This window comes from Saccostrea echinata, unplaced genomic scaffold (genome assembly GCF_033153115.1).
Source record: "Saccostrea echinata isolate AGI-Se365-2 ecotype Australia unplaced genomic scaffold, CSIRO_AGI_Sech_v1 ptg000025l, whole genome shotgun sequence".
Lineage (NCBI taxonomy): Eukaryota > Metazoa > Mollusca > Bivalvia > Ostreida > Ostreidae > Saccostrea > Saccostrea echinata.
Window position 1 is genome coordinate 25,747,945 of NW_026889774.1, and position 27,125 is coordinate 25,775,069.

The 27,125-nt window shown below is 32.4% G+C and overlaps 1 protein-coding gene and 1 long non-coding RNA gene across 3 annotated transcripts in view; one reads left to right on the plus strand and one right to left on the minus strand.

The window, feature by feature from the left end:
- Window positions 1-10,318: 10,318 nt before the first annotated feature.
- LOC133192267 (alpha-1A adrenergic receptor-like) overlaps window positions 10,319-27,125 on the minus strand; it is a 145,239-nt gene continuing 128,432 nt past the window's right edge. For both annotated transcript variants that reach the window (XM_061328265.1, XM_061328264.1), the window contains exon 3: window positions 10,319-10,794. In XM_061328265.1, coding sequence (XP_061184249.1) covers window positions 10,337-10,794 — 458 coding nt within the window. In that variant the 3' untranslated portion in view covers window positions 10,319-10,336. The remainder of the gene's footprint in view (window positions 10,795-27,125) is intronic.
- On the plus strand, window positions 15,490-16,250 carry LOC133192776 (uncharacterized). Its single transcript, XR_009721868.1, has 2 exons — window positions 15,490-15,642; window positions 16,027-16,250. It is a non-coding gene; the product is annotated as an uncharacterized LOC133192776 (long non-coding RNA).

Sequence of the window (27,125 nt, forward strand, 5' to 3'; positions counted from 1 at the left end):
TTGTAAATCTAGCTGAAGTAGATCAAAACCTATTCAGAGGATTTTTCACAAAATGCATTGTCAGAGATAAATGTGATGAATTTAAATCTCCGCTGAAAAAGAAAAAAAATAGATAAGGCGAAATAGGTCAAATACCACTAGGTTTAAATCACTAGTGTAGTAAGTAGTTAACTTAACGTATTTCATTCATGACTCATTTTTTTTCTTGGAATCAAGGCCCTGAAATTCATAAGGTATACAATTAGGGAACGAGCTAAAAATCACCTAGAAATCCTGGGAATAGTAACGAGAGCTTTTAAGAGGAATGTTTTAGCATCCGAGTCATCCTAGGATTTGCAACATATGACATTCACGCCGTGGAATGTCTATCTATTGGACAATACACCCACGTTTAATAAGTGTAATTTTCTGCAAAAAAAAAACAACAACAACAAAAAAAAAAACAAACAAAAAACAAAAAACAAATACTAGAGGCGACGTCCTTCGTATCATCTTGTAGGACAGTAAGCTGAATCAAAAAGAAATTATCTTCTTACTTATTAAAAAATGAGTAATAAGAAATAGGGATTCTATTCTGGGAGTATTCCAGATGCAATGCTGTATAAAATATGTCATGTGCATCATTTCTTTTATGTTTGGGTTATAAATGCAACTACGACATGCGCTAACACAAAAAAATATTCTATCTATTATATCAACACAGTTGGCTGTAGTATCTGATCATAGTGTAGTTGAAAAGGAGGAATGCATAAAGAAAAAGATATGACTTGACCAGGAATCGAACCTGGGACCCCTGTATCACTAGTCAGATGCTCTTCAACTGTATTCAGGCCGATATCCACGGTCCCTATAGCCTGAACTTCTACAATAGAGCAACCAGTTTCTTTTAATAAATAGATTAAATATGATACAATTATGGACTTGTGATAGATAAAGCCTCGGTAGAGGTGCTAGAGTTTGACATACTAAAAAGGAAAGATGAAATAAAAACACATTCAAGTTCCTACTAAATAACTAGATGTATCAAGTTATAAATGAAAGCATCGCTCGTAGTGTTACATGACTTTGAGTTTGATTACTGTTCATTACCTCCATATTTAATTTTAGGTTTTTCGTTCGAGTGAAAATAGATATAGCTATCAGAAATGTGTACAAGTGAAGAAAAGGCATTAAAGTGTAATACATGTAGTTTCTGTCTGTATTTTTAAAAGTATCAGTTGCTTTACGAAAAATAATAGATTAGGAACTTTTGCAAATACTTTTGGGAATATTAGTGTAAGAAAGCAAGATATTTTACATATACATGTAGAAGTCTCTAAAAACTTTGGAGGTATGATTTTCAAGAATATGTTGTTTGATCATAAAAGCTTGTATTGAAAGATGGCAATGTTTAAAAAAAAATTACGAAGTCTATTCAGAATTTCAAGACAGAAATCGTTTTAATACAACCTTTGAAATAGATAGAAAATATAAAATGGTTACTATGCCCCAAAAAAGAAAACTTTTCGTATGCTAAGCCTTCATTTTTCAATTCGTTTGTTCTAATGACAATGTGTTGCAAAATCAATTTATACAAATATTTATTTTAAAAAATAAGGTGAATAAAGTTGTCTTTTACCCAGAATATACATATATTAAGTGAAAAGGAAAAGATAACGAATACTGATCAAACTCTTAAATTCAGGAAACAAAACGCATTATGAACAGGACAAAACACGGACCCCTGGAAACACCAGGGATGGGATCAGGTGCCAAGGAGGAGAAAGCATGCCCTGTCGACCGGTCACAGTATGAATAATTGTACATTCCTCATGAACACGATCTTGTACAAGCTTGTTTGAGCAAAAGAGAAAAAAGTTAATGCAGCCCGTCCTGAGCGAGCTGAAGGATAGTGAACGCTTAAATAGACACAAAACGTCATAAAAGATTATTATTATCTTTCTTACTGAAATATTTCACTGTAATTGGATTAAACGATATTAAGCCGATATTAAGTATCCTTCACTACAATAGAATATTCTCTTATATTTTGGGCCTCACTTTTTAGGTTTGTTACAAATTGCCTTAGACAATATACTGGTTTGTTCAGTCTTCTCACAGACGACGCAGCTTCGTCTCGTCATCTATAACTTTGAACAACCTTATGTTTTTCCGTAAAGTGTGCTTAACGAACCTATTAAGGGATTTAAGCCCGTTTGCTTTACGTCAGGAAATATTTGCATCCAGTTTTTGGTTTATAAATATGTTATAATTCAGATTTATGCTTGAAACACCGTAGGACGCAGTCAAGCCATTCCTTAGTACGCAAACATTGTGTTAATCATTGAAAAGAACGAATGTGTCCTTCGTAAACTGCTAGCAATGAAATAGGTAAACTGATACTTTAAAAGAAAAACACACAAAGGTAAACTATGCGAAAAGAAAAACTCTATAAAATATAAACATCATCTATCAAACTGTAACAATATATACAAATTTATTGTATGTGAAATCACTGAATAAGATACTGTATGCTGGATTAATGAGATTACTCTTTGTTCGTTACCTTCAACTTTTACAAATTACACGCCAATGAGTTCGCATTTCCCTGTATACAGCTCACCAAGTGACAATCGAAATTATAAAAAAAAATATTGGATTATTGTTAATAAGGACTTTCCTTTACGCAAGGTTTTGGTACATATTGCTGTTACATCAAAATAACGTTCTAAAAACCATGGGCCCGTTTTACAAAAGAACTTACGACTAAGACCAAAAACTTCAGCTGATTGTAAAATTTTGCAAAATCAATTATTCTGTTGAAAATTGCTAGCGTAAAAGTATCTTCCTACATACCTTTTTTAAAAAGATTTAAACCATTTTCTCTTTAATGTAAATTAGAAAGTTAGCAGCAGATTAAAATATTGGTCTTAGTCGCATGTTCTGTTGTAAAACGGGAACTAGAACCTTAAACCAATGATTGTTCAAAAATATAAAAAAAAAATTACTTTCAATCCTCTTATTGAAATGCATTTAGGAGATATGCAACATTATAAAAGCTATGGAACAATCCCTTAAACATGTTCCAACCATTCGCTTATTAAAGCCATACATATGTTAAATGGCATCTCGGATAGAACACATTTTCATATGGAGTAAAATTAACGTTAAAGTTTAAAATATACCTTTAAAAGTATTTTCATTTCAGTACACTGCGCTTCGTTCTGATACCTGAGAAAATTATTGACGGATTTAAATAATAGGATTTTTGAAGTTTGAGGAAAAATTTGCAAACATCCTGAATATTTGACGAATGTTTAACATTTTTGCTGCATGTGTATTTGAAAATTTTCCCTCACTTGTTAAGAGAACCTATTTTAGATAATTCTAGAAATAATCTTTCAATGCTTGATTTTTTTTTCATTTAAGTGGGCTACAGTAATATTACAATAAATGTAGGTGCAAATAGTAACCTTAAGATGAAAGAATTGAAAACGTTAGCAATAAGTTTTGAGGTCACCAAATTTCTAAATGTTAGATTATTCCTCATTCACTCAAAATATACACTTTTACTAAACATTAAGACGAAATTTTGTAATATTTTCAAATATATGTAAACAAGTATCTCAAAAATATCATGTTGGAAGAGATTATTTTTTCTTTCAAGGCAAATGATTTTGTCTCCACCACATTAATGTAGCAATATTCCAACATCACTTGCATAAGCATCCATGTATCCAAACTGAGTAAGAAGGCAAGAAATATTTCAATTTACATGTACTAATGCAAAAAGAGAGCAGAAAGCATAAATCTTCCGTGGACGATCCATTTTTTAAACCGAGGCAGGTATATGACAAATTACTTTGTGTTTCAGAGGTTTCTACTGTCTAGATTTCAGTGAACATTTTGTAAACATTTGATTGTTATAATGACTTTCTTTGCAAAGAAGACCCATCGATCGGTCGAAGCGGCCGAGGTCAGGTCAGGTCAGCGAGTGGGCCAGGTCGAGGGTCCTTATTTCACCATGTTGAACTCATAAGGGATAATCAATTGTTTTATTATACCGATATAAGTTAAGACAATTTTTATAGGCTTAATTACTAAAATAATCAATTGTGTATTAGACCTACGAACTGTTATTACCAGTGTTTCATCGGGATCGGGATTCGCTAGTGAAGTTGTTTACTTTTTGCCTGCAAGTCTTGTAAGTTTTTGCATGCATCGCCGATTTATTAAAACACTCTGTGATTGTCAGCAACATGCATTTTTATAAATTCACAAATACCATTTCCGAGTAAAATGACAATCTGGTGCAGACTTTTACTGTACAAAAGAGCCAAGTCTACATTCGTTGAATTTGACATTGTAACGAAAGTTTCAATAAGAACGATAAATTTTATGACGCATCTGAAGGACAATCGTATTCCGTATCATAAAAAGACTTTACATATTTTTATAACGGTATTTTTTGTAATGAAGAGTCATTACTGTATGCATTAATTTTTAAATTTGAATGGAATTTAGATTAACAGGTCATTTTTAGCGGTCATTATTTATAGTGACCGGGTAATTATACCCCACGTGCAATGATTCCTAGGTCATTATTGCTGTAAATGGTACTTTTTGGAGTCATTATTGAGTTTAAAAGCCTTCTAACAAGCCAATCAAATTTGAGTATTCTTAATAGAGGTATAATAAAAATAAACGTTGACACTGATAACTCCGTTTATCTGATCAATACAGAGGACTAGCTGTGGTTGTGACCGGCATTGACAGAGGGTGGAATCTACTCCTAGACACCCGATACAACCTCTGGTGTTTACATGAGTCTCTTTTGCCCTGATCTATATCTACATTGTTTGTTGAATTTATAAATTATCAATCATGAGATCAACATTTTCCGATTCTCAATCTTTCAATGTTATTGGCTGTTGATAGGATTTTCATTAAATCTTTAAAATTATATTATTTCATGGGCCAGTTTTAATAAGAATGGAACTCACAAACTTTCCTACCTTTGTCATTGGTCATCTGCAGACTTACTTTGTTAAGATACTTTATGAATCTACACACACATACTCCAAACTCCCATGGGTACTACTGTGCCGCGTTTTAAGTAAACCTGTTTTTATTTTCTTGTGAAGCAGAATTTATATTTTAAAAAAAATTCTATATGAAAAGAAGTCTCTTGTTGTAACATCCAATTCAACATCTAGACTTTTCTATGACGTTTTATTGATAAACAATATTCATTTGCCTGTTTGGCGCAGTGGTTAGAGCATTTGCTCTAGAGTCAAGGTGTGAGGAGCTGATCCTTAAGTCTCGGGTTCGAATCCCACGGCGGGACATGGAGGCTGGTCCTTCGGATGAGAGTCCAAGGTCCTGTGTTGCAGTAAGTACTGGCACGAAAAAGATCCCTCACTGCTCAATGGCCCTGAGTACCGAGTATACATATAGGTCTAAATTTGCAGTCCTTCACTCATTGAACTCGAAATAAAAGACACCATAAAGTCTGATACAACTGCTACATATTTGGATATTTTTCTAGAAAAATGATGAAAAACTAACAACTTAACTTAGTGATAAACGTGATGACTTCAACTTTTTTATCATTATCTTCCGTTTATGGTGTACATGTTTCACAGATGATTCGAAACACAAGAGCATGTTCTTCGTAAGAACATTTTTAAACGAGGCACGCTACTGAAAATGCGTTGATTATACGAGGGTTCAACAATCTTTTTTTGAAGTAAACCTTATGAAAATAATATGATCAATAATATGACCTTGTTTGCAAACACAATCTCTCCATGAGTCGAATAGTGACTGACGTCTTTCATACAAACTGTTAGACGATTATTTTCATACTGAATTGACTATGAATTTCTCAGTTTGCACAATCATGACATGAGCGTAGGGCTCGTGTGACCAGTCAACATTGTACGTTTACTACTCCATGGCACCTGATCCAAAAAATAGTTTTTTACAAGTCTGTTTTTGCTCTGCTCACAATATGTAATATTTCATTGGACTTTTGAGCATGATTACTGGTCATTTACTTCATATTTCAGCATTTAATCTGCAAAAATAATTTTTAGTTTTACAACAGTTTCCTGCTAGCAATCCTTTTATGTATCATTCATGTTCATTTTTTTAATGCTTTCCGAAACAGTTTGAAATTGTGACCTTCTGTCTCTCCGTCTGACAACATAAATTTTCTATTCTTATCCATTTACTATGGTTTAGCTATCTTTGCTATTGTTTTATTTTTTACTTTTTCTCACTTATTTAAAGATTCATTAACTGATCATTACAAGTTAAAAAGACACACTCTGTTATATTATATTAAATTTATAGGTTTCTCATAATAAGCTATGGTTTAAAAAAGTCATAATGTATACAAATAGAGTTGCACTGACTGATATTTCTCCGAACCACTGTTAAAAAATTCTCTAGTTCAAAGGGCAATAACTCTCATTATTCATTTGCTGCGGAAGACTTTTGAAATGGCCACTGATTATTTTTACTAGTAATGCTTTCATTAGACTTAGAAATTCTACGCTTTCAAAGGGTTTAACACTATTTAGTTAGTCCATTAGGCGGAAAACTGTGTCTTATTTATAACCGAAAGATAAAAGATATAAGAAGGGCATCAGTGCTTATTTAATGTTTCTAAGAAATATATATCAGGAAAAAGGTATCACTTTCCTAAAATCGATTTCAGTTATTAAGAAAATGATAGAGCGCCTTATCATTTTCTTGCTAAGGAGGAATGAAATGAACGTTGAAATACGAAAATTATACACCTTAAGAGAGTGCGTCGCTTGCTTTAAACAAGAAATTCTTGTGTGAGTTATGTGTTTAATATCCTTAGAACTACTTAGTGTCCAATTCTCGTTTCATCTGGAGAAAAGAAGTAAAATAAATTTGACATCATAAAATCCAAAACGGCATAAAAGCTGGCATGATTATCTTTCTTAGCAATCTTTGTATGAATGAGGCCCGTATGACATGCATATTACAGTCCAACTGCAAAAATTGTAAACTTTCGGTTTCAATATTTGATACACGGTGTATTTATTATATCTTTTATACATGTAATACCGTAAAAAGAGATTTTTCAAAGAAATAAACACACAAAAGAAAAATATGAATTACCAATAGTTACTTTCATTCATATGTCGACTCGATGTATCCCAGTGAGCTTGAGATAAACGGTATCACAGATTCTGACACATCTGTTTCATATTTAGATATTTTACTTGAAAAAGACGTTAATGGTTACATAACAACAAAGCTTTATGATAAACGTGATGACTTCAACTTTTCAATCGTCAACTTTCCCTTACTTATGTAGCAATATACCCTTATCACCTGCATATGGGGTTTATGTCTCTCAGTTGATTCGATATGCAAGAGCATGCTCTACGTATGAACAATGTCTAAAACGAGGCAAGCTATTGACAACCAAGTTAATGATACAAGGACATCAACAGTCTCATTTGAAGTCATCTTTTCGCAAGTTTAACATTCGATACAATGACCTTGTCAGCACATACAACCTATCATAGAGTCAAATGCTTACTGAGGTTTTTCATAATAATTGTTAGGCCATTATTTATACATTGAACTGTCTACGGATTTCTCCGTTATATTTTATTTCTTGTATTAATATTTCTTTATTAGTTTGTTACAAAAAAAAATATTTGACTTTTTAGACTGCAACAAACATACATATACGTCATTTGATTTCACAGTTTAGACCTTTCAAATATCTCTTGCGGTATGCTTTATATTCACAAGAAAGTCTGATTACGTAACTAACTTCATGTCATCAAAAATTAAATGTCAATTTCCTTAGTAATGTCATTCAAAGAGACATATTGGCAAATGTAAATATATTAATTAAACTCATGGTTTAGAGGTATTCTTTTTAGTTCTTTCTCGCATACTTCATCAAACATGAATCTTATGAAACCAAATAAAAGTATGTGTTGTTACCAGTCAGTGTTTGATATATATATATATATATATATATATATATATATATATATATATATATATATATATATATATATAGATAGATAGATAGATAGATAGATAGATAGATAGATAGATAGATAGATAGATAGATAGATAGATAGATAGATAGATATAGATATATATATAGATATAGATATATTTCAGGAAAAATAATTAATATATTCTTTTAGAGTATCTTACCATCAATGTAGAAAAAATGCATATTTATTTCTTTACTTAGGATGTTGGCGAATATGCTAATTAAAGATGATATTTCTGGGATAGAAACAAATCATTGTTTCTTTGTGAATATTTCCTCCTCTAAGTTGTTTCTTCAGCTTTTAAAAACTCTAGAAAATGTTAAAGTAATAGTGCAACGCGCCGAGTATTATATCATTTCCGAAAAAAAATCAAAAGTTGCTTCCCTACAGTATATGTCTGTCATCCTTTTCATCTAGCCTGGGATCTGTGTAACATGTTCTTGTGGTAATTATCTTTTCACATGTGTGTTTTGGATTTTTTTTTATCAGAGAAACTTTATGTCAGCTTTATCACTTACATCAGCTCTTATACTTCCAAGACATATATTTCTTTGATTTATCAATATATCCGGACTTTCTCAAAAAAGGCACAGATTTGAAAGCTGATTTATTTTAACATCGGTTAATCACCGAATGTTTAACAAAATGTTTGAAGTTATTTCTACTCAGCCTTCATTGATCTATTCTGACCTATTCTGCAATATTCTATTAATAAATCCAGAATGTGATTTGTTTCGGGTATCAAAGGAAATGTTGCATTACATTTAGATGAAAATTAATCCTCTGAAGAATTTTTTCCCTTGCTTTAGAGTTCTTAATTTGCTTACTATCTATAGCATAGAAATTAAAGTATTCGTAATAAGAAAAACATATCTCGGTTTGTTATCTCAGTGGGGGCATTGTCATAAAATTAAGATGCCTTATCTCACAAAATGCCAGCGGTTATCATTATCTATGCACAAATTAATCTTGTATTTCATAAAGAATAAAAAAAAAAAAAACAAAGACGCCGTGATTTTCTACTGTAAATACCAGACTCCTAGTGTACATGTACACTCTTCTGCGAACCATTTTCTTATTCAAATAACTTCTTACAAAAATTTCTTCAACGAAATACAAAAAGACATTTTTTTCATAATCTATGAAATAATGATCGATGTTTATTGGCAGTTTGACCGAGGCAAACTATAAACAAATTAATTGATGTTACAAGGATTTCAACAATTCCTTTTGAAGTTCAGCATTTAATTATTTCGTTAATAATAATGACCTTGTTTGTAAAACGACCCATGATTGGGTCATATTTTGTCTGACACTTTTGTTACCATTTGTTTGGCCATTGCTTTTATACTAAATTTGACTAAGATGTACTCAGTATACCTGATCAACACATACGGCGTGTGTGACTGGCCGACAGAGGGTGTTTACTCCTCCTAGGCACCTGATCCCACCCCTGGTGTTTCCAGGGGTCCCTGTTTGACCCTGTTCAATATTCCATAGTTTACTGAATTTATAAGATTTCTTTTTTATAAGATTTTCTTTTCTTTTTTTTTTTTAATCTTTAACTTTTGTAAAACATGTATACCTTTGTGTAAAATTTTTGGTACTTTAGAGTTAATTTGACTGTGAGTGTATGTATAAAGATGCATATATATGATACGTCCTGGATAAATTAAGGCCAGTCTAACAGGTGTTGCGATATATTGGTCCTTGAATATTAATTTATCCCTAAAAATTGATTCTCAATTTAATATGATTAGATTTGGGATTGGGATAAATACAATGTAGCTTGAAGTGCGACAAGAAGTTAGATCAGTGATGAATAAAGAAAAAAAAATACTGGTTTCTCATTTCATTTATTTTTGCATCAAGTACTCATTTCATTCCAAAACACAATGTTCAGCTTGCCAAAATTTTTCGGTCAAGAACATAAATGACAAATATTGATATGCTTTCTTTAATTTCTCGTTTTAAGATTATTTAAACAAAAATTGTTCATAAAAAGCCTAGCTAGGTCCATAGAGCCAACATGCTGATATTTAATAGTTAATACTTGGAGTTTAAGAATTCCTGTTAATAAACTCTGTGTGTGTGGTCGTTTGTTAAGAACGGAAAGGTATACATTTTCCTTCAGGCCACACGTTGGTGGGAATTTTTTTCGATACTAAAATTTTATAAGATTACTTTCTTTGAATCGTTTTCAAAATTTTAACGTTGCCATACTTTTTTATTAATCGCTGACACTTGATATACTACTATAGAAAATGTTTTGCCTCTTTTAAACATATCTTTCTTCATTTGTCAATAGGGGATCGCCTCTGTTCCTGACGTAATTCCTCCAAAACGTGGTCACTCAGGGACACAGAATCACTATCAAAACTTGGGGGATTTGCAGCAAGGTAACATTTGCCAACTGGTGAGTAATCCGTCTGAGCATTGCAGTTTTTAGACCTCAATGTTTCTCCTCTAAGACGCTCATCACCTTTGATGCTTCTAATTGATCTCGATTTCCCATTTTGACAAGATAAATTGGTATTTGATCGTTCTTTCTGGTCATAAAAAGAGTATCTCTGTATTAGCTTAAATCTATCGGAGTTTCTGCATTTACAGCTGAGAATATTTCTAAAGGCACGCTTGAATTCTTTACTTGAAAAACCATAGATCACAGGGTTCATCATGGAGTTGCAGTAACCAAGCCAGAAAATCACCTTAAACACATTCTCTGGAGGGGAGCACTTACTGCAAAGGGCACCTATAAAACAATAAAGATGGAAATGAGTCAAAAAACCAAACTTTTATATATGTGTGCATATTCATGTCACCACGAACTATTAAGAATTCCTGACGGAAAGAATGTAATGCTGTCTGAAAACTATATTAGCAGATGATGTTTTATGACCCTGTAATTATCATTTGAGTTGCTCATATAAAACAAAGCGTGTTTCCCTTAAGACAATCAGAACGAAGAAAACAAAATAATTGTTTAGAATTATTAGCGAGAACGTCAATTGTAAATGCCATAAAAATAATCAGCAGTCAGCATGATCTTAGAGCATCACAAGCATAAAGCAGCATGAAAACTTTTAAGATGTAATCAAATCAGCAGGTCTTGAAATTCGATAAATGCCGTTTCGGAGGAAAGATTTTACACACTTGTCGATATTTTTGAAAAAAATGAAATTAGATATACATTAAACAATCGTAACTTGAAAAAAATCTTCATATACCATATACATGAAAAAAAAAATTAAATTTTGAATAGACTTGGTAAATGTCTTACAACATAGTTTTTTTAATATATACATTTTATTTCTTACCAATCTAATCTAAAAATAAGTAATTGATTGAATTGACTTGTATTGTACAGTGTATGTGTGTTAATGCAATAACGTAAGTGCCCAGAAAGTATGTGTGCGGGTGAGAGAGAGAGAGAGAGAATATGTTAAGGGTCGTTTTAATTTTGTTGGCGAGGAGAACATGTATACAAAGCAAATAAGCATTTGCTATGATGAAAACCATCTGTATTTTAGGCTCAAAAAGTACAGATCTACAAATCCCCCAGAAGCACATTGTTACATTGTTAAAAAACATTCTGATTGTACACACAAGTACTCTGAAGTTGACATTAAAAAAATGCTTGAGTTTCTGATTAACAATATCTTTATATGTGGTTTTTGGAGACCAGGTCTTCCAACAATCTATTAGAATTCCAATGGGTACCAATTGCGCCCAGTTATTAGCAGACCTTTTTTGTATTCATATGAAGCAGAATTTGTCCAAAATCTTATACGTGAAAAGAAGAAAACACTTGTTGTGGCCTTCAACTCGACATTTAGATATATCGACGACGTATTGTCAATTAACAATGGTTATTTCCATCCTTATGTCGATACGATATATCCCGATGAGCTTGAGATAAAAGATACCACAGAGTCTGACACATCTGTTTCATATTTGGATATTTTACTTGAAAAAGACGTTAATGTTAATCTAACAGCCAAGCTTTAGGATAAACGTGATGGCTTTAACTTTTCAATCGTCAACTCCCTTACTTATGCAGCAATATACCTTCATCGCCTGCATACGGGGTCTATATCTCTCAGTTGATTCGATACGCAAGAGCATGCTCTACGTATGTACAATTTCTAAAACGAGGTAAATTATTGACAAACAAATTGATGAAACAAGAATATCAGGGGTCTCGTTTAAAGTCATCAATGCGTAAGTTCTATGGTCGATACAATGACCTTGTCAACAAATACAATTTATCAGCATTATTGAGTCAAATGCTGGACCATTATTTACACACTTAATTGTCAACGGATTTTTCTGTTATTTCCCGATCATGACAAGGAGCACACGGCGGGTGAGACCAGTCAGCAGGGTATGCTCACGCCTCCATCGCACCTGATCCCACCTCTGATATTTAGAGGTCCGTGTTTGCTCTACTCCTATTTTGTATTGTTTAATGGACATTTGAGCTTGAATACTGTTTGTTATCTCCATACATTTCATGCATATGTATATGCATATATATAATATAATAGATCACCAGACCATCATATAAAATACTGATTTACAAATACCACTTTCGACACGCTGATAGAAATAATTTAATTTGATAATAACTCTAAGTAGTACTGTTGAATACAGCAAATCATGCTTATAGCGAATTGTCAGGAAAAATTTTTGTTTGTGCTTTTACTTTATTATTATAAAACTATCCCTCTCGTTATATTATCATATTAAAACAATACATTTAAATCCACAGGAAACGAAAATATCACTTCTTTGTAAGTGTAAATTCATTATAAGTATGTTTGCTACATATATGAGCGTGTTTTACTGTAACTATTAAATATCAACACTCATCAGAGATTGACCACTCAAATTGAATTCATATCAAAGAAAATAGTCTTTGATCCTAACAATGACACAGAAGCAGGATCATTTTCACCATAAGAATGTGTTTTAGGTAAACGGGGTGAGAGAGGTATTGGTGTATGTTATGCTTAATTCAAAGCAAAATAACAGTTCACTGTGTTTGCAATGATGAGTTTTGGGTCTTAAATACGCTCACTTGTGCTTTGTATTGGATCTTAATATTTATATAGAATCTCCAATGGTTTGTGGTTGGATATGATTTTTATCCAACAAGTTGTGTGTTTTTCCCCAAGCCTTGACGATGGGATAAAACCACATGAGTTGGATAAATTTAGATATTACACTTTGTGTTGCTATATGTGGCAAATGACACAGAATAAAGAATTCATTCATATATTCTAGCATCACACATATCACCAGTTAAATTTAAACTAAAGGTCTCAATTTTCCGTAAATGGCTGTCTATTTTCAAAATCAATTAAAGTCAATCTAATTGATTATCTCATTGCACTGTGGACTGATTTTTCTTTCATAAATAAAATACTGCATTTGTTGTTTTAGTTTATGAAAGGTAAATGGATCTGTGTGATGAATTTGAATTGAAATTGGGTTACAATTTTTTTTTCTATTCACATACATATTAACTTTTATAGAGAGTTCACGCCTGAATAAAATATAAAATGTAGTCTTTGATCATTCATAACGACAAAGAAACCTTTCAGTGTTCACTTAGAAGCATTATAATGTCTTGTTACCCATTCTACAGAATCGATCTCAGCACTCCTGTCTTTGAACCGATATAAAATATCAATAAACGTTACTGTCCTTTTTTCAATAAAATCAAAAGAAAATGGATGCAAGACAAGTGCCAAAGGATCAAAAGCAAAAAAATTGTCGATAAAATGTGTCGATGAATGTTTTCTTTTTTTTCAAATTGTTTCAGAAGACTGGATTCTTGGTATGTTGACTGGGAAACTAATCGTGGTGCATTATTCTGAAAGAGAAATCGGGTGTTACCTGACTTACAAAATACGGAATTTTAAATTAAATGCGAGTGTTAAGTTTGTGTTTTGCGTATGACAATCCGCAGACCAAAAGATATCTCTAGAATAACGGGTAGATTTTATTAATGTAACAGTGAAATTCCTTCACAATTCAGTCCCAGATTCCTACTTTGCATAAAACCATTCATTTTAGTTCTACCTTTCTTTGTTTTTGCAAAAGTAACACCAAAAGTTAGACTGTACTGAATTTGCCCTCTAACATCTTATCCCGGCTTAACATTACATAAAGCACATGGCAGCGTTGCTGGATAACATGCAAAACATTATAGCTAATATGCATAAAACAGCTTTTCTCTGATCTTTATTTAAACAAGCCACATTTATTGGTTTACAAGGCGTTCCTTTTTGATAACCTTAAAAACACTTTATGAAAGACAACAGAGCAATAAGTAAAAACGTTCAAATTAAACTCAGAGACAACAATCGCCGTTTCAGTGTAATATTTTTGTTTTTACTTGCCAAGATTATGTATTACTTGCCAAGATTAGGTATTTATGATTTGTGTATAAATGAAATGTGAAGTTGAGGATTTTTTTATTTGACTGGCCATTAGAACATATTGGTTTTTATTTGACTGGCCATTAGAACATATTGGTTTTTATTTGACTGGCCTTTAGAAGATACTGGTTTTTATTTGACTGGCCATTAGAACATTTGTTGCATTTTTCATGCATCGAATAGTACTATCGTGCTATCATCTGATAATTGAATAAATTCTAACATTATCCCCCGCAGTGGTTAGAGCGTTTGCTCTAGAGTTGAGGAGTTATCCTTACGTCGCGGATTCGAAACTAAAGTGACTGTCTGACGTGGAGAACGGTCCTTCGGAGGACACCGTATAAACCGAGGTCTCGTGGCGCAGTAGGTGCTGGCACAAAGAAAAATCCTCACACTGCTCAAAGACCACAAGTGTCGAGTACAGGTCTAAATTAACAGCCCTCCAACGGCAAGAGGTGGCACCTCAGATCGGTGAAAAATGCTCGTAGGAACGTTGAACAAAAAAATCCCCATTTTCTCCTTTATAATAATATGAAATTGAATTAATTAACACTCAAAATTACATGGATTTCAATTTTATATAAAATACATGTACATGTAAATGTGCAAAATCTTTAAACAAAGAGCAAAAAAGAGAATTAAATAATCAATTGTTAACGAAAGTCAGTACATGAAAAATACACTTATATAAGACTTATATTAAGACGTCATAAACAAAAATAAATCTTAAATACATTTGTCAAATTGAACAATCTTTGAATCACTGAAGTGCATCTTCTTTCTTTTATTCAATTTATCTTTCTTTCGATTTGATTGATGAAGATAATACTGATGATGATGATGATTGTCACATTAAAAAAATCCTATCATACATTTGGTAATGTATTTTAAATTTTCATGTAGATATCCCCTGGGGAACCCCTTCGTTTTAAACGTGTTATTACTGTACATATCCTTCACTGAACCTCAGTTCACTGGACCTTAAAACCCGCCAGTCCGTGCCAGTTAGTTTGGACGCGGCAGTCCAGAGAGGAGGACGCCTCTATCTCCTCTTATATCTTTGTTTTTTACATGTATGTACCCTTGTGATTCATGGCAGTGCTTGCTCTGGTCTGATATTATTTTTAGCAGTGTAATGGTCCAGCTTTTCTGAGGTAAGGCTTATATTTATAATTCTATTTTAGTTATTTCCCATATATTATTCATTTGTCCTAAAACATCCAGTCACCGCAATTCTCATCATTTTTAGCATGTGTGTTTCCTTTAATTTGATTTCTATCTATAGTTACACGTATTTAAATATTTCAAAGTACATGTACGGTGTACAATTTCTGTCAAAATTGTTGTCCGTAAAGTAGCAATTCGCAATATTGCATTTGTGTAAGAGTTGTATGTATAATTTAAACAACTCATGTGTGTGTAATTGAGTCTTATCTAAGACGTGTCCATTATCGATAAATCTGATAATGAGTGTAATGTGTATTTGTGTAAAGCCACTACAGCTTGTAAGTAAAACTTGTATGTATATGTTGGAGCAGGTTCCATCCATATGTCAGAGTTTTGTACAACAGTGAGGCCACCGAGTGCCTAAAGTCCGCCCATGGTGTGTAGTAGATAGGCCAGCCAGCTTTGGAACCTAGAGTCCATCCTCCAGCCTGTGAGGTGGAAAAGCCAGCGGCGAGACGGGAAATTACGACAAACAACAATAATGACATTTGTATATAGTATCATCAGTAATTAAACATGTAAATTGTAAACAAAAGCATTTGAGTTGTATTTTAATTAGTTAAAAGATAAATCCGCTCGACAATCTGTAACAATGATGAAGGTGACACCTCATGTAGTTTACCTGTTTGATTGATTGATTGTATGTTGTTTTACATTCCATTCGAGAATTTTTCACTCATATAGAGACGTCACCATAAACCGGTGAAGGGCTTCAAATTTTTGACCTTTACTCGGCACTCAGGGCCATTGAGCAGTGAGGGATCTTTATCATGCCAACACCTGCCATGAAACGGGGCCCCGGTTTTTAAGGTCTCATCCGAAGGACCCGCAACTTTCACTTCAAAGTACCGCTCGCATGGCGAAGGAACAGTTGCTACCAATTTTTTTTTCGACTGAGGTCAGTCGTGGCCGAGATTCTCATGACCTCTCGATCACGGAGCGAGCGTTCTACCGACTGAGCTACCGAGATCGGTGTAGCTTAACTGAGAGAGTTGCACTTCCATTTTTTGTACAAGGGATAAATCAGATTACATCCATTCTCAGAAATTCTTTAATATCCGGTGATATTTACCGCTTCTTACTGTCATTAACCATGTCTTGAACTATACGGACAACACCTTGTGGTCTGAGGGACATACGTACGTGTTCTGGTAATCGTCGGGACTTATTGAGAAAAATATCTGTTTATGATATACCAACTTTGATGACGATTGTTGGAGTCAAATCTCAAACCAAATGTGAAATACTGTAAAATGTATCAGCCAACACCTATCGTGGGTATTTGCCAACAAAAAAGATACAATGTATTCATTACATTAAAGCACGTTCGCTGTTTTTTGTTGTTTTTTTTCCAATGTGCAATATAAGACCCTCCAATATAACGGAATGAATAAGGTCAATTAATACAAACAACAAAATTCTTAAATATGAAACAAGATCATTCACAACAGTTGCCATTAGAGCAAAGAGTTATGATAATGGAATAAAATCAATGAATTTGATGAAAAAAAATGCATAATTATCGAAATATTTGATTTGATATTTAATTTAATTTACGTAACATAATTTCTTAGTGTATTTAATTAAATAAAGTAACAATATTAAATTTAATTAGATTTAGAGGAGAATCATCCACTCATGATTAGTTCTATCAATCTTCTGAATCACGTAGACCTTATAAATGAAAAAAAGTGACATGTTTTTCTGTGGTATAAAAGCTAATGGCACGATATTTGATTTGTTAGCATGTATTGTAGATTTTAGATCTCTTCTACAAGAGCAAAATGTCATCTTTGTCTGTTGTTTGTGACGTGCTTTTAAAGATTTGGCTCTATCATGTCTACTAGCTAAGGCTGGACTGGTGTTTTTATTTGCTGATCTATTGTAAGTCTGTAGGATATCGTTTTCAAAAAAGTTATTTTTAGAAAATAATGATATCATGAGGAAAGATGTTTTATTCTTTTTTTATTTGTTGATTTTGGATTGCAAGCTCGAGCATGCGATTCCATAAAGTGTGATGTGGACAGCACTTATATTAGATTTCACATAAACTTTCTTTTCGGTCATAGTTAAAGCTTTAACGGCTCTCAAGTTTGCCCATCTGAGACATTTAATACGGACAAAATTAAGACTTACTGAAATGTTCCGAAAATATAAACCAAAAGCCATACCGAAATTCCCTCAGTATTCCCTTTAAAAGTGTTCTTTCCTTAATGCTTAAGGCAATGCATGACTAAATAAAGATGTTTAATACAGAAAAACATCAATTAAACTTCAGAAAAATCCTTATGAACAAAGATATATTGCAGTGTCAAGTAAGTGTTCAGCAAAGCCCCTATCCTTACTCCTCACAAAAATATTAACTACTTTAAAGGAGAAACTTCAGACGTACTGTGCTTCAGCATATTCAAGAAGTGGTGTGAATCAAAATTGGATTCTCAAAAATTCCAAAGAACATTTAGAAAATTTGAACTCACAATGTAGTTATATTGCACTGTCACCTGTATATGGTATTTATGTCTTCCTACATATTCGACACTCGTAGCATGTTTTGAGTACAATCAATTTTTAAACCTAGGCAGGTTACTTACAAACAGGTTGATATTACAGGGATTTCAGCATTATCGCTTAAATTCAGCATTTCGTGGATCCTCCGGTCATTATAATGACCTTGTTAGCAAATGTAACCTATCATTGTTTCGTATTTTGACTGATATATTTCATATCTATTGTTAGGCCTTTGTTTGTATCCTAAATTTGACCACAGATTATTCCGTGCACCTGATCAATACATGTACAAAGAGTTCCTCCGCTCCTCCTGTACACCTGATCTCACCTCTGAAATGTGAAGGCTCCGTGTTTTATTTCCTTTTCAGAGATTTTTTTTTTTTTTAGATCGAACACTTTTCGTTATCTTCACAGATTTCAATTAGATAAAAGGCAAAAAATTGCAGGTGTATCTTGTTCAAATACAACCTCTTGATTGTTAAGTTTAATGTTGTCTGGTGTCTTTCATAGAAATATTTAGGTCATCTCCTTCATACTGGTTTTCTACGGATTATTTTGTTTATCCCATCAAGACATAGGGCTTACAGAGGGTGTGATGGATCGATAAGGGATGCTTACTCCTCCATGGTACATGATCCCATTTTGAAGCTTCCAGGATCTCTCAATTTGTATTGTTTAATTCTTTACACTTCATGACTGCATGTTCAGTATCTTCATATTTCATGAAGTTAACTTTTAAATGTCTAATAAAAAGATTTGCCATAAAGATAATTTACTGTACCAAGACTCTTTAATATTTAAATGGCATTGTAATTAACATTGTTGTGTTCGTGAATTTGCACAATATCCTTTATTTTACATTATATAGTATGAAGACTTGATTGACATCTATATTTAAATGCAAGTCTTTGATCCCTCATTAGCACTTAATACCACGTAAAGCCACAGTGTGTGACTATGTGTAAATGCCGTTTCTTGTTAATTTTTCAATCGATCGAATCTTTGTCACTGCCATGGTAAAAACTAATGCTGACTGGAACTATCGATAACAGAGACTGTATCACTACAAAAGTTTGATATGGTTTAGAGATCTCGTATATGCAGTAATAACGTAGGTCGTTTCTTGTATATGCGTTCAACATCCGAAATCTTATTTAATTAAAGCTAAATTCAATATACTTCACATTAGCTATTAGTCAAATGTATCAAATTTACCTCTCAACAGAAGTGAGAGATGTTGCATTCAGAGGTTAACCTTGCGATTTTGTTAATTGAAAAAATAAGCCACGAACCTTCAACCTCTGAATCTTAGTTTTCTGACATCCTTCCGATGCACGCGTTATCGGGAAATCTCTTGAGCCTTGTTATTACATGTTTATGAAAGGGGGCATTGCAAACTTTATTTCTCACATCTGAGTCTAAAGCAATAAACCTTTGCACCTTGCATGCAGAATACAAATAAAATCTACATCCATGGAAAATTTCCATGTGTTTTGCGGATTTTCTTTCAGAAACAATGTCATAAATATCTGCCATTTTTTCCGTTTTTTATTCCTTTACTATAAATATCGTAATACTAATTTTACTTTCTTAAATATTTTAAATGAAGGGGAAATTATATGTGACGGAATTTTACAATATAACAAGAGAAAATACTGATGAACCCTTCAATTTGGATTTTTGTTAATTGATCAAATTTTTAAATGAACCCTTTGAATACCTCTGATCATTAACATTTGCTTTTTGTGCGACATGCTTTTTCATAAAATCTACACGCTCTTAAAATATAATATCAAATACAAATGCAAATACGATCATGGAAAACATCGGAGATAACTATCATAGGGAGCACGACATCAGTTGGCTGGTAGAGGCTACAATGTAGATATGAAGTGTGTGAGGTAGTTTTCCTCAATAAGTTGGCTGGTAGAGGCTAAAGTGTAGATACATGTATGTAGTGTGTGAGGTAGTTTTCCTCAATAAGTTGGCTGGTAGAGGCTACAGTGTAGATATGTAGTGTGTGGGGTAGTTTTCCTCAATAAGTTGGCTGGTAGAGGCTACAGTGTAGATATGTAGTGTGTGGGGTAGTTTTCTCTAAACAGTTGGCTGGTAGAGGCTACAGTGTAGAAATGTAGTGTGTGGGGTAGTTTTCTCTAAACAGTTGGCTGGAAGAAGCTACAGTGTAGATATGTAGTGTGTGGTGTAGTTTTCTCTAAACAGTTGGCTGGTAGAGGCTACAGTGTTGATATGTAGTGTGTGGGGTAGTTTTCTCCAATCAGTTGGCTGGTAGAGGTTACAGTGTAGAAATGTAGTGTGTGGGGTAGTTTTCTCCAGTCAGTTGGCTGGTAGAGGCTACAGTGTAGATATGCCTCTATACAATATTTTTGACCGACATACAGAAGATAAATTCATATAAGCGTGTGATTAGGCAGATTTATCTTGTCCGTGCAGATATATTTAACAATAAAATTTATTTACTTAAATTCTGTTAAAAGTCATTTGATCTTGTTTGATTGACTGTTAAATGACTGCTATTTTGATTGGCTGTTTTCGAAAATATCATAAAGCGATCAAAGTATCACAAGTATTAATGCGATCTTTGGTTATTTGCGCCTTTTCTTCATTTGTTCCTTGTAGAAATCAAAAGGAACATCTAAATCATATGAAACATTTTTTAAAGGGGTAATTTCGCTCTTAATTAAATAAATCTACTGCATTGTTTTTTGTTGTTTTTTTTTTCGAACACGGGGAAATGACAGACACTTTTTGAAAATGAATAAAGCAGTTCAGACAAATAGTTTACGGATGCATAAAAAGTCACTGTTATGATCTGGCGTTGAAGGTACTGTTTTAAGTAGTATTGTCACGATCATAGATTCCTTAGATGTGGATATCTTGTAAATATCGATGTTAAACTTCATAAATCAGTCTGTAGACATCCGTCTGTTTACACATTAAACGACTCTGAGGATGGTATTTCGACACGGAACGAGAAAATAATGAAAAATACAAAGAATTTGAGAAATCAGCACGTGAAGGAAGCTATAGGGTTTAAATTATTTTCTTGGAACCAAAACCAGATGAAGAATAAAGTATTATGAAGCCGTACATATTGAAATCTGCATTAGCGCGAGGGATAATGATATTGAAATGAAATAGCCATGTCTTGAGACATCTGTTATGTGTTAATGATCGACTTATCATATAATTAATTTATAATTGCGTAATTTGATCTTGATCAGATAGGCAAGGAAAATTACTTCGATCTTGAAAGCTTTTTCTCAACCTAGGCAAAATTATAAACAATTCTGTATCATCTGTCGCAAATGTATTATACTTGTAAAAGCTATTCAATAACGTAAAAAAATAATTACGTGGGTTGTCCATAAAGTTTGTGGACAACAGCATTTTCGTCAAAGTGAATGGTCCTAGGTATGCATGTACTTACTATTTACCAAAATATTTGTTATGAAAATCCAAGTCAGAATAGTTGAGGTTTGGTTGTTTGAACTAAAGATATTTGTAAAAATCGCGCTCTTTAAAGATCGCAGATCGTGCGCACAACCCAGGGTAAAAATGTCATGAGCTTTGAAGTAACGTTTTCGGATTAAAATGATTATTGTCTTCATAAAACAAGCTAAATCTTAATAAAAATTGAATGTGTCTCAAATAAAGCGACTGTCGTCATTTCTTGATACCAAAATGAATTTGAACTACCAAACCTACATGTATACTGGATTCCTAAACTTCATAAAAATCCTTACAAACAAAGATATGTAGCAGGTTCCAGAAAATGTTCTACCAAGCCTCTTTCTTCACTCTTCTTTAAAATATTAACAGCAGTAAAGGAGAAACTTCAGCAGTACTGTGCAACAATATATTTGAGAAGTGGTGTTAATCAAATGTGGATACTTAAAAACTCCAAGGAACTTTTCGAAAATTTGAAATCTCAAAATTTTACCAAAATCATTAACATAAAACTTTTCAACACTTCATACAATCATTCCCCAGTATGATTTAAAATCCAGGGTTTTTGACATCATAGACAACTGCTTTTTTAATAAAAATGGAACTCATACTAATTATTTACTTAACTTGTCATTGCTCATTTACAAAATGATTTTGCTAAAAAATAGTTTGATTGCACACACAATTATCCTGAGGTTTATATTAAAAAGATGCTTGAGTTACTAATTGACAATATCTATGTTCTATTTTATTTTAATTTTTTTTTTTTTTTTTTTTTTTGAGATCAGGTCTTCCAACAATCTGTCGGAATTCTCATGGGTACCAATTGTGTCCTGTTATTAGCGAACCATTTTGGTATTCATTCGAAGCAGAATTCATTCAATAACTAGTACACGAGAAGATGAAAACACTTGCTGTGGTCTGCAATTAGAAATTTAGACATATCGACGACGTATTATCAATTAACAATAGTTATTTCCATTCGTATGTTGACTCGATATATTCAAAGCTTAAAAAAATACAAAGTTCGTATTTTTGACGTTATCATGAACTTAACGTCAGACTGGACCAGTCGGTTTGCATATTCAATCTATCTACACCTATAACTTTCGTTAAATTATATGTATTGTTCAGATTTTTATGGATTTACTAAATCATTGTATATATCAAAATAACACTCTACACATTTGACATTGTGATGATTGTTAAGAAAGATATAGATTGTCTACGTATTTTATGGACAACCGTCGTATGTTTCTTCTTCTTTGGCATGATCAATCAAACAAACTAATAATCCCCCATATATTCTGTTATTGGTTTGCAAAAGTAAAATGTTTCATTGTTTACGTTTCTTGCGTTGCAAAGATTTATGATCATTTTTCTACTTCTATTTTTACGATTAAAGAGATGCCTAATTACAGATAATCTTAAGTAGTGTCTGTTTTCTTTCAATTTATCATCTGTCAGATTTAAAAGAAAGCATTCTCCTTTCACTTTGATTTTTTGTCCAGTGAAGGTTTCAAAGAACGAGAAAAAAAATCCCATGTTTTGATATCCAAGTGGTCATCAATTTCACTTTTTTTAGCTCAAAGAATATCGAGAAAATTATGTTCAGAAAAATCGAATTTGTTCACACATAAAAACAAATTCAGGAAGTCGTAAATCTCTTTAACAAATTCATGTAGTCGTAAATCTCTTAAACAAAGTCATAATGAGTTTAACTCCACAACTTTAGAAGATTCTATTCTTTATTGCTTCCTTACAGTTTCATTCAAAAGAAAAGGAGTTCATAGCAAAGAAATATGAGTATTTGTTTTATACTTTTAATGTTTCAGTAACTTAGTTCTTCGTGACTAATATACGCTTCCGGACCTCAAAGATTTTTATGTTTAATACGTGAATGGAACCAATGGTACCGAATAGATTTTAATGTTCTTATTTCAAAGCAAACTTAACTTTATGTTTTTTCTACTTAACAGTATCCTTTGTTCATCAAAGTAACTTAAAAGTCTATTTTCATTATACAAATTTATTTCTGCAAATTTATTCAGCGAGATCCGTTTTACTTCAACATTATCTTTCGCATCATTTGTCAATGCTTATCAATTGTCTGATATTTTCTCAGGGTCTTTTTCATTCAAAGTTCATCGGAGAATTAACAACTATGCATCGCTGTATGCTTTGAACAGAAACATATCTAATCATTGATAATTTGTGATTGCCGTCTTTTCAATTAAGGTTGTCGACCTATCCGAGGATGAACGAAATTTCACAGAGACACACACAGAAAGCTGTGACATGGTGGAACAATCAGCAATTATTTTTTCCCAATATTCCCTTCGTCTGGACATCTGAACTAATGATCATTAGCTTACAAGAATGAACGTCACTTCAGCGGATGAACACGGAAAGAGCAAAAGTGATAGGACTGCCTGTCAATCACGGTCCCACCAGCGCTTTGAAGATTATGGATAGCAAAATGAAAGTGGCTCTTGTCTTTCATTTAATCTTCGGTCAAGGAAACTTCTTTTGGTTTTTTGGATAAGTGGATTGGTGTTTATGCCTGTTCATTTAAGAATCTTCTTTTGTGACATTAAAGTCATTGAAGATACTAAATAGTTAAGGAGAGAAAATTATTACTCTTACGTCTAAGTCATAACAAATCCGTATTAGATATATTCAAAATGATAAATTTACTTAGACTTAAATTATGCTAAGAATTTAAAAGAGATAAACACTTGAGATGAACAATTGATACATCTTCAAAAAATTTCTACTTTCAGATGTTATTCTGCATATTCCAAGATCGTATAAGCAATACATTAAAGCTTGATTCTTATGACACATTCAATAAATCTGCTCCTCCATTTATATATATATATATATATATATATATATATATATATATATATATATATATATATATATATATATTACATCATCATTTTTTAAAATGTTCTAAGCATCTAATCCATATTACTTTGCCATCTTATTTCATTCTTTCAAAATCCAGCTTTTAGAAACACAAAGCAATTTTACTGTATAGCTTTTCTTTGATAGAATTAAAGCTTTTACTACTCCTAACTTTTTCTCGAATAGATATTTATTGATTTATCATTTACCTATTCATTTCAAATATTAAAATTAATTTTGTATTTGGTTTTTGTATTAATCATAGCACAACTTCGATACAGCAAATTGATCCCCATTTGGCTGATTTTTACCGTCATTTTTGTAACAACATTTCAGGAAAAGCAATTTTAATCTTGTGATTGGTAGAGCTAATTTCTTTGATTTACTCATTATAAATATGTCAAGTTCTCACCGACCAACTCTATATCGTTAGAACAAAGTTTACACAATTAACCTGCATATACTAGTTACAAAAAAAAAAAAGAAAAAGCTCCATAAAGTTAAGTAAAAAAAAAATAAACGTTTCTGATGCATCAGAAATTGAACGGATATTATTGCAGGGCTTTTAAATCTAAACCCTTTCCCAAAAGATACATAAAAAGCTTAAACAGATCAAAATAGACCAAGAACTAATGAATACAAAGTAAACTAAATTCCACAAAGTAAGGAATCGCTTGAGTATTAGATAAGTCGGAATGGTTCGCGATGCAACTTAATATCTTTTTTATAGGACTAAAACACAATATTATCAAATATTTCTTGATTTATCCATACACCCAGAGACTAAAAGAAAAAAATAGGGATTTATGTCCTTTAGTGATGCACTCTCAGATGAAATATTTGTGTTAAGATATAATAAATATTGGGTATAGGTTTATAGGGTATTTGACATTTCATTGATACGTATTTGAAATATGTTCAGGAAATTCGACCCATTATGCTTCAATTACCAAGTAATTCTATGCTTCAAAGAATTATCAAGTAATGTTTGCTTGCGGATAAAATAATGTAAGTTCTGGATGTTTTTGTGTAAAGTTCAAAGCTGAAGAGACAGATGGGGAAATACTGGAAAATTTCAAAGTATGTGAAGCCGACTTGCAAGAAATGCTTTAATATCTCTTTAACGATAAAAATAAATAAATAAATAAATAAAGTCGGCATAATATACATGTACAACAACATTTAGCAAAAAATCAAATAATTTTTCGAATTTCTCTAGAATTAAACGTACTTAACCGATATCAGTATCACAGAGAACTGGCCCCAGGATCATGGAACATCTTAAGCTTAAACCAAATTCTGTTTGTTGTGCTGAAATGTTGTAGAAATCAAGTTATCCAAAATTAAAAATATTTTTAACATTGCATCGCCAAAGTGCTTTTATCTAATAATAATAAGTCGACGATTATTGAACAACTTACAGGTGATTGGAAAATTGACTTAGTCTAAGTCTATTTCATGATCCTGGGTCCTGATTAGATATTTTGCTTAGATATATATTAAATCGTATAATTATCGTCGTAATTAGAATAGAGATTTCAACGATTAAGTTTTAGGAGAAACTGAATCGTACGGCGTTGTGGAAAAACAAAATTCATCACAAAACAGATGGTTCAACATCAGGTTTAAATTGCTGATTTAGTAAAGATGTTTTGCAATCTTAAATGTTCTTAAATGTTTTTCTATTATTTGAATCATGATGTCACATTCATGTGCACTGCATTAATTTAACGCATGATTAGATTTGAGGACGTCGTTAAAAGAACACAAAAGAATCCCATATTTTCCTTCTTTCATTAAAAGGATGTTTTAAATCTATATATAAATAGATTAAGTGCTGTCCTTCCTAATAAACTTTAATTTCTATTTGCTAAAATAAACTATATCAGGACAGACAGTTCCTTACAGATTGGTCTATTCTTCGTCTGATCCCACAGTCGACTAACACAAGACAAAATGCAAGCATTGTCATTGCTGATATTGTGCTACGCGTTATAGATTGATCTTAGCTAGGATTTTTCAATAAACGTTTGTTAACGATTCTGACAGATGAAATGATACCCTTTTAGATATTACAATAATGATAGCAGTTTGTGAAGAGCTTGTTTTATAACGTATTACATGTACATACGTAAACAAATAGAACTGATGCAGAAAAAAAGCCACCATTAAGATGAGAATAAAATCACAAAATAAAATAAATATGATTATTAAGTATGAATTTTATTCTAATGGTTCCTAACGACTCCTCACAGCAGGAGAAAACCCATATTATGCTCATATTGTTAATGTGCCGTAAAACGGTCTGAGAGTAAGTTCGTGACGCTAATGTGCCGTAAAACGGTCTCAGCATTACAAAAGATGTTTGTTCGCCGTAAGTGCGATGTAAATTGATGATGATAGCGAAAACATTACAGTTTATCTCTTTTACCTCCAGGTTGTATTAATTGTTAAGGGTTTGTCCATTCACTTGTTTATTTTCGTGTCTATTTCCAGGTTGATATTTCAGCAAACTATTTCA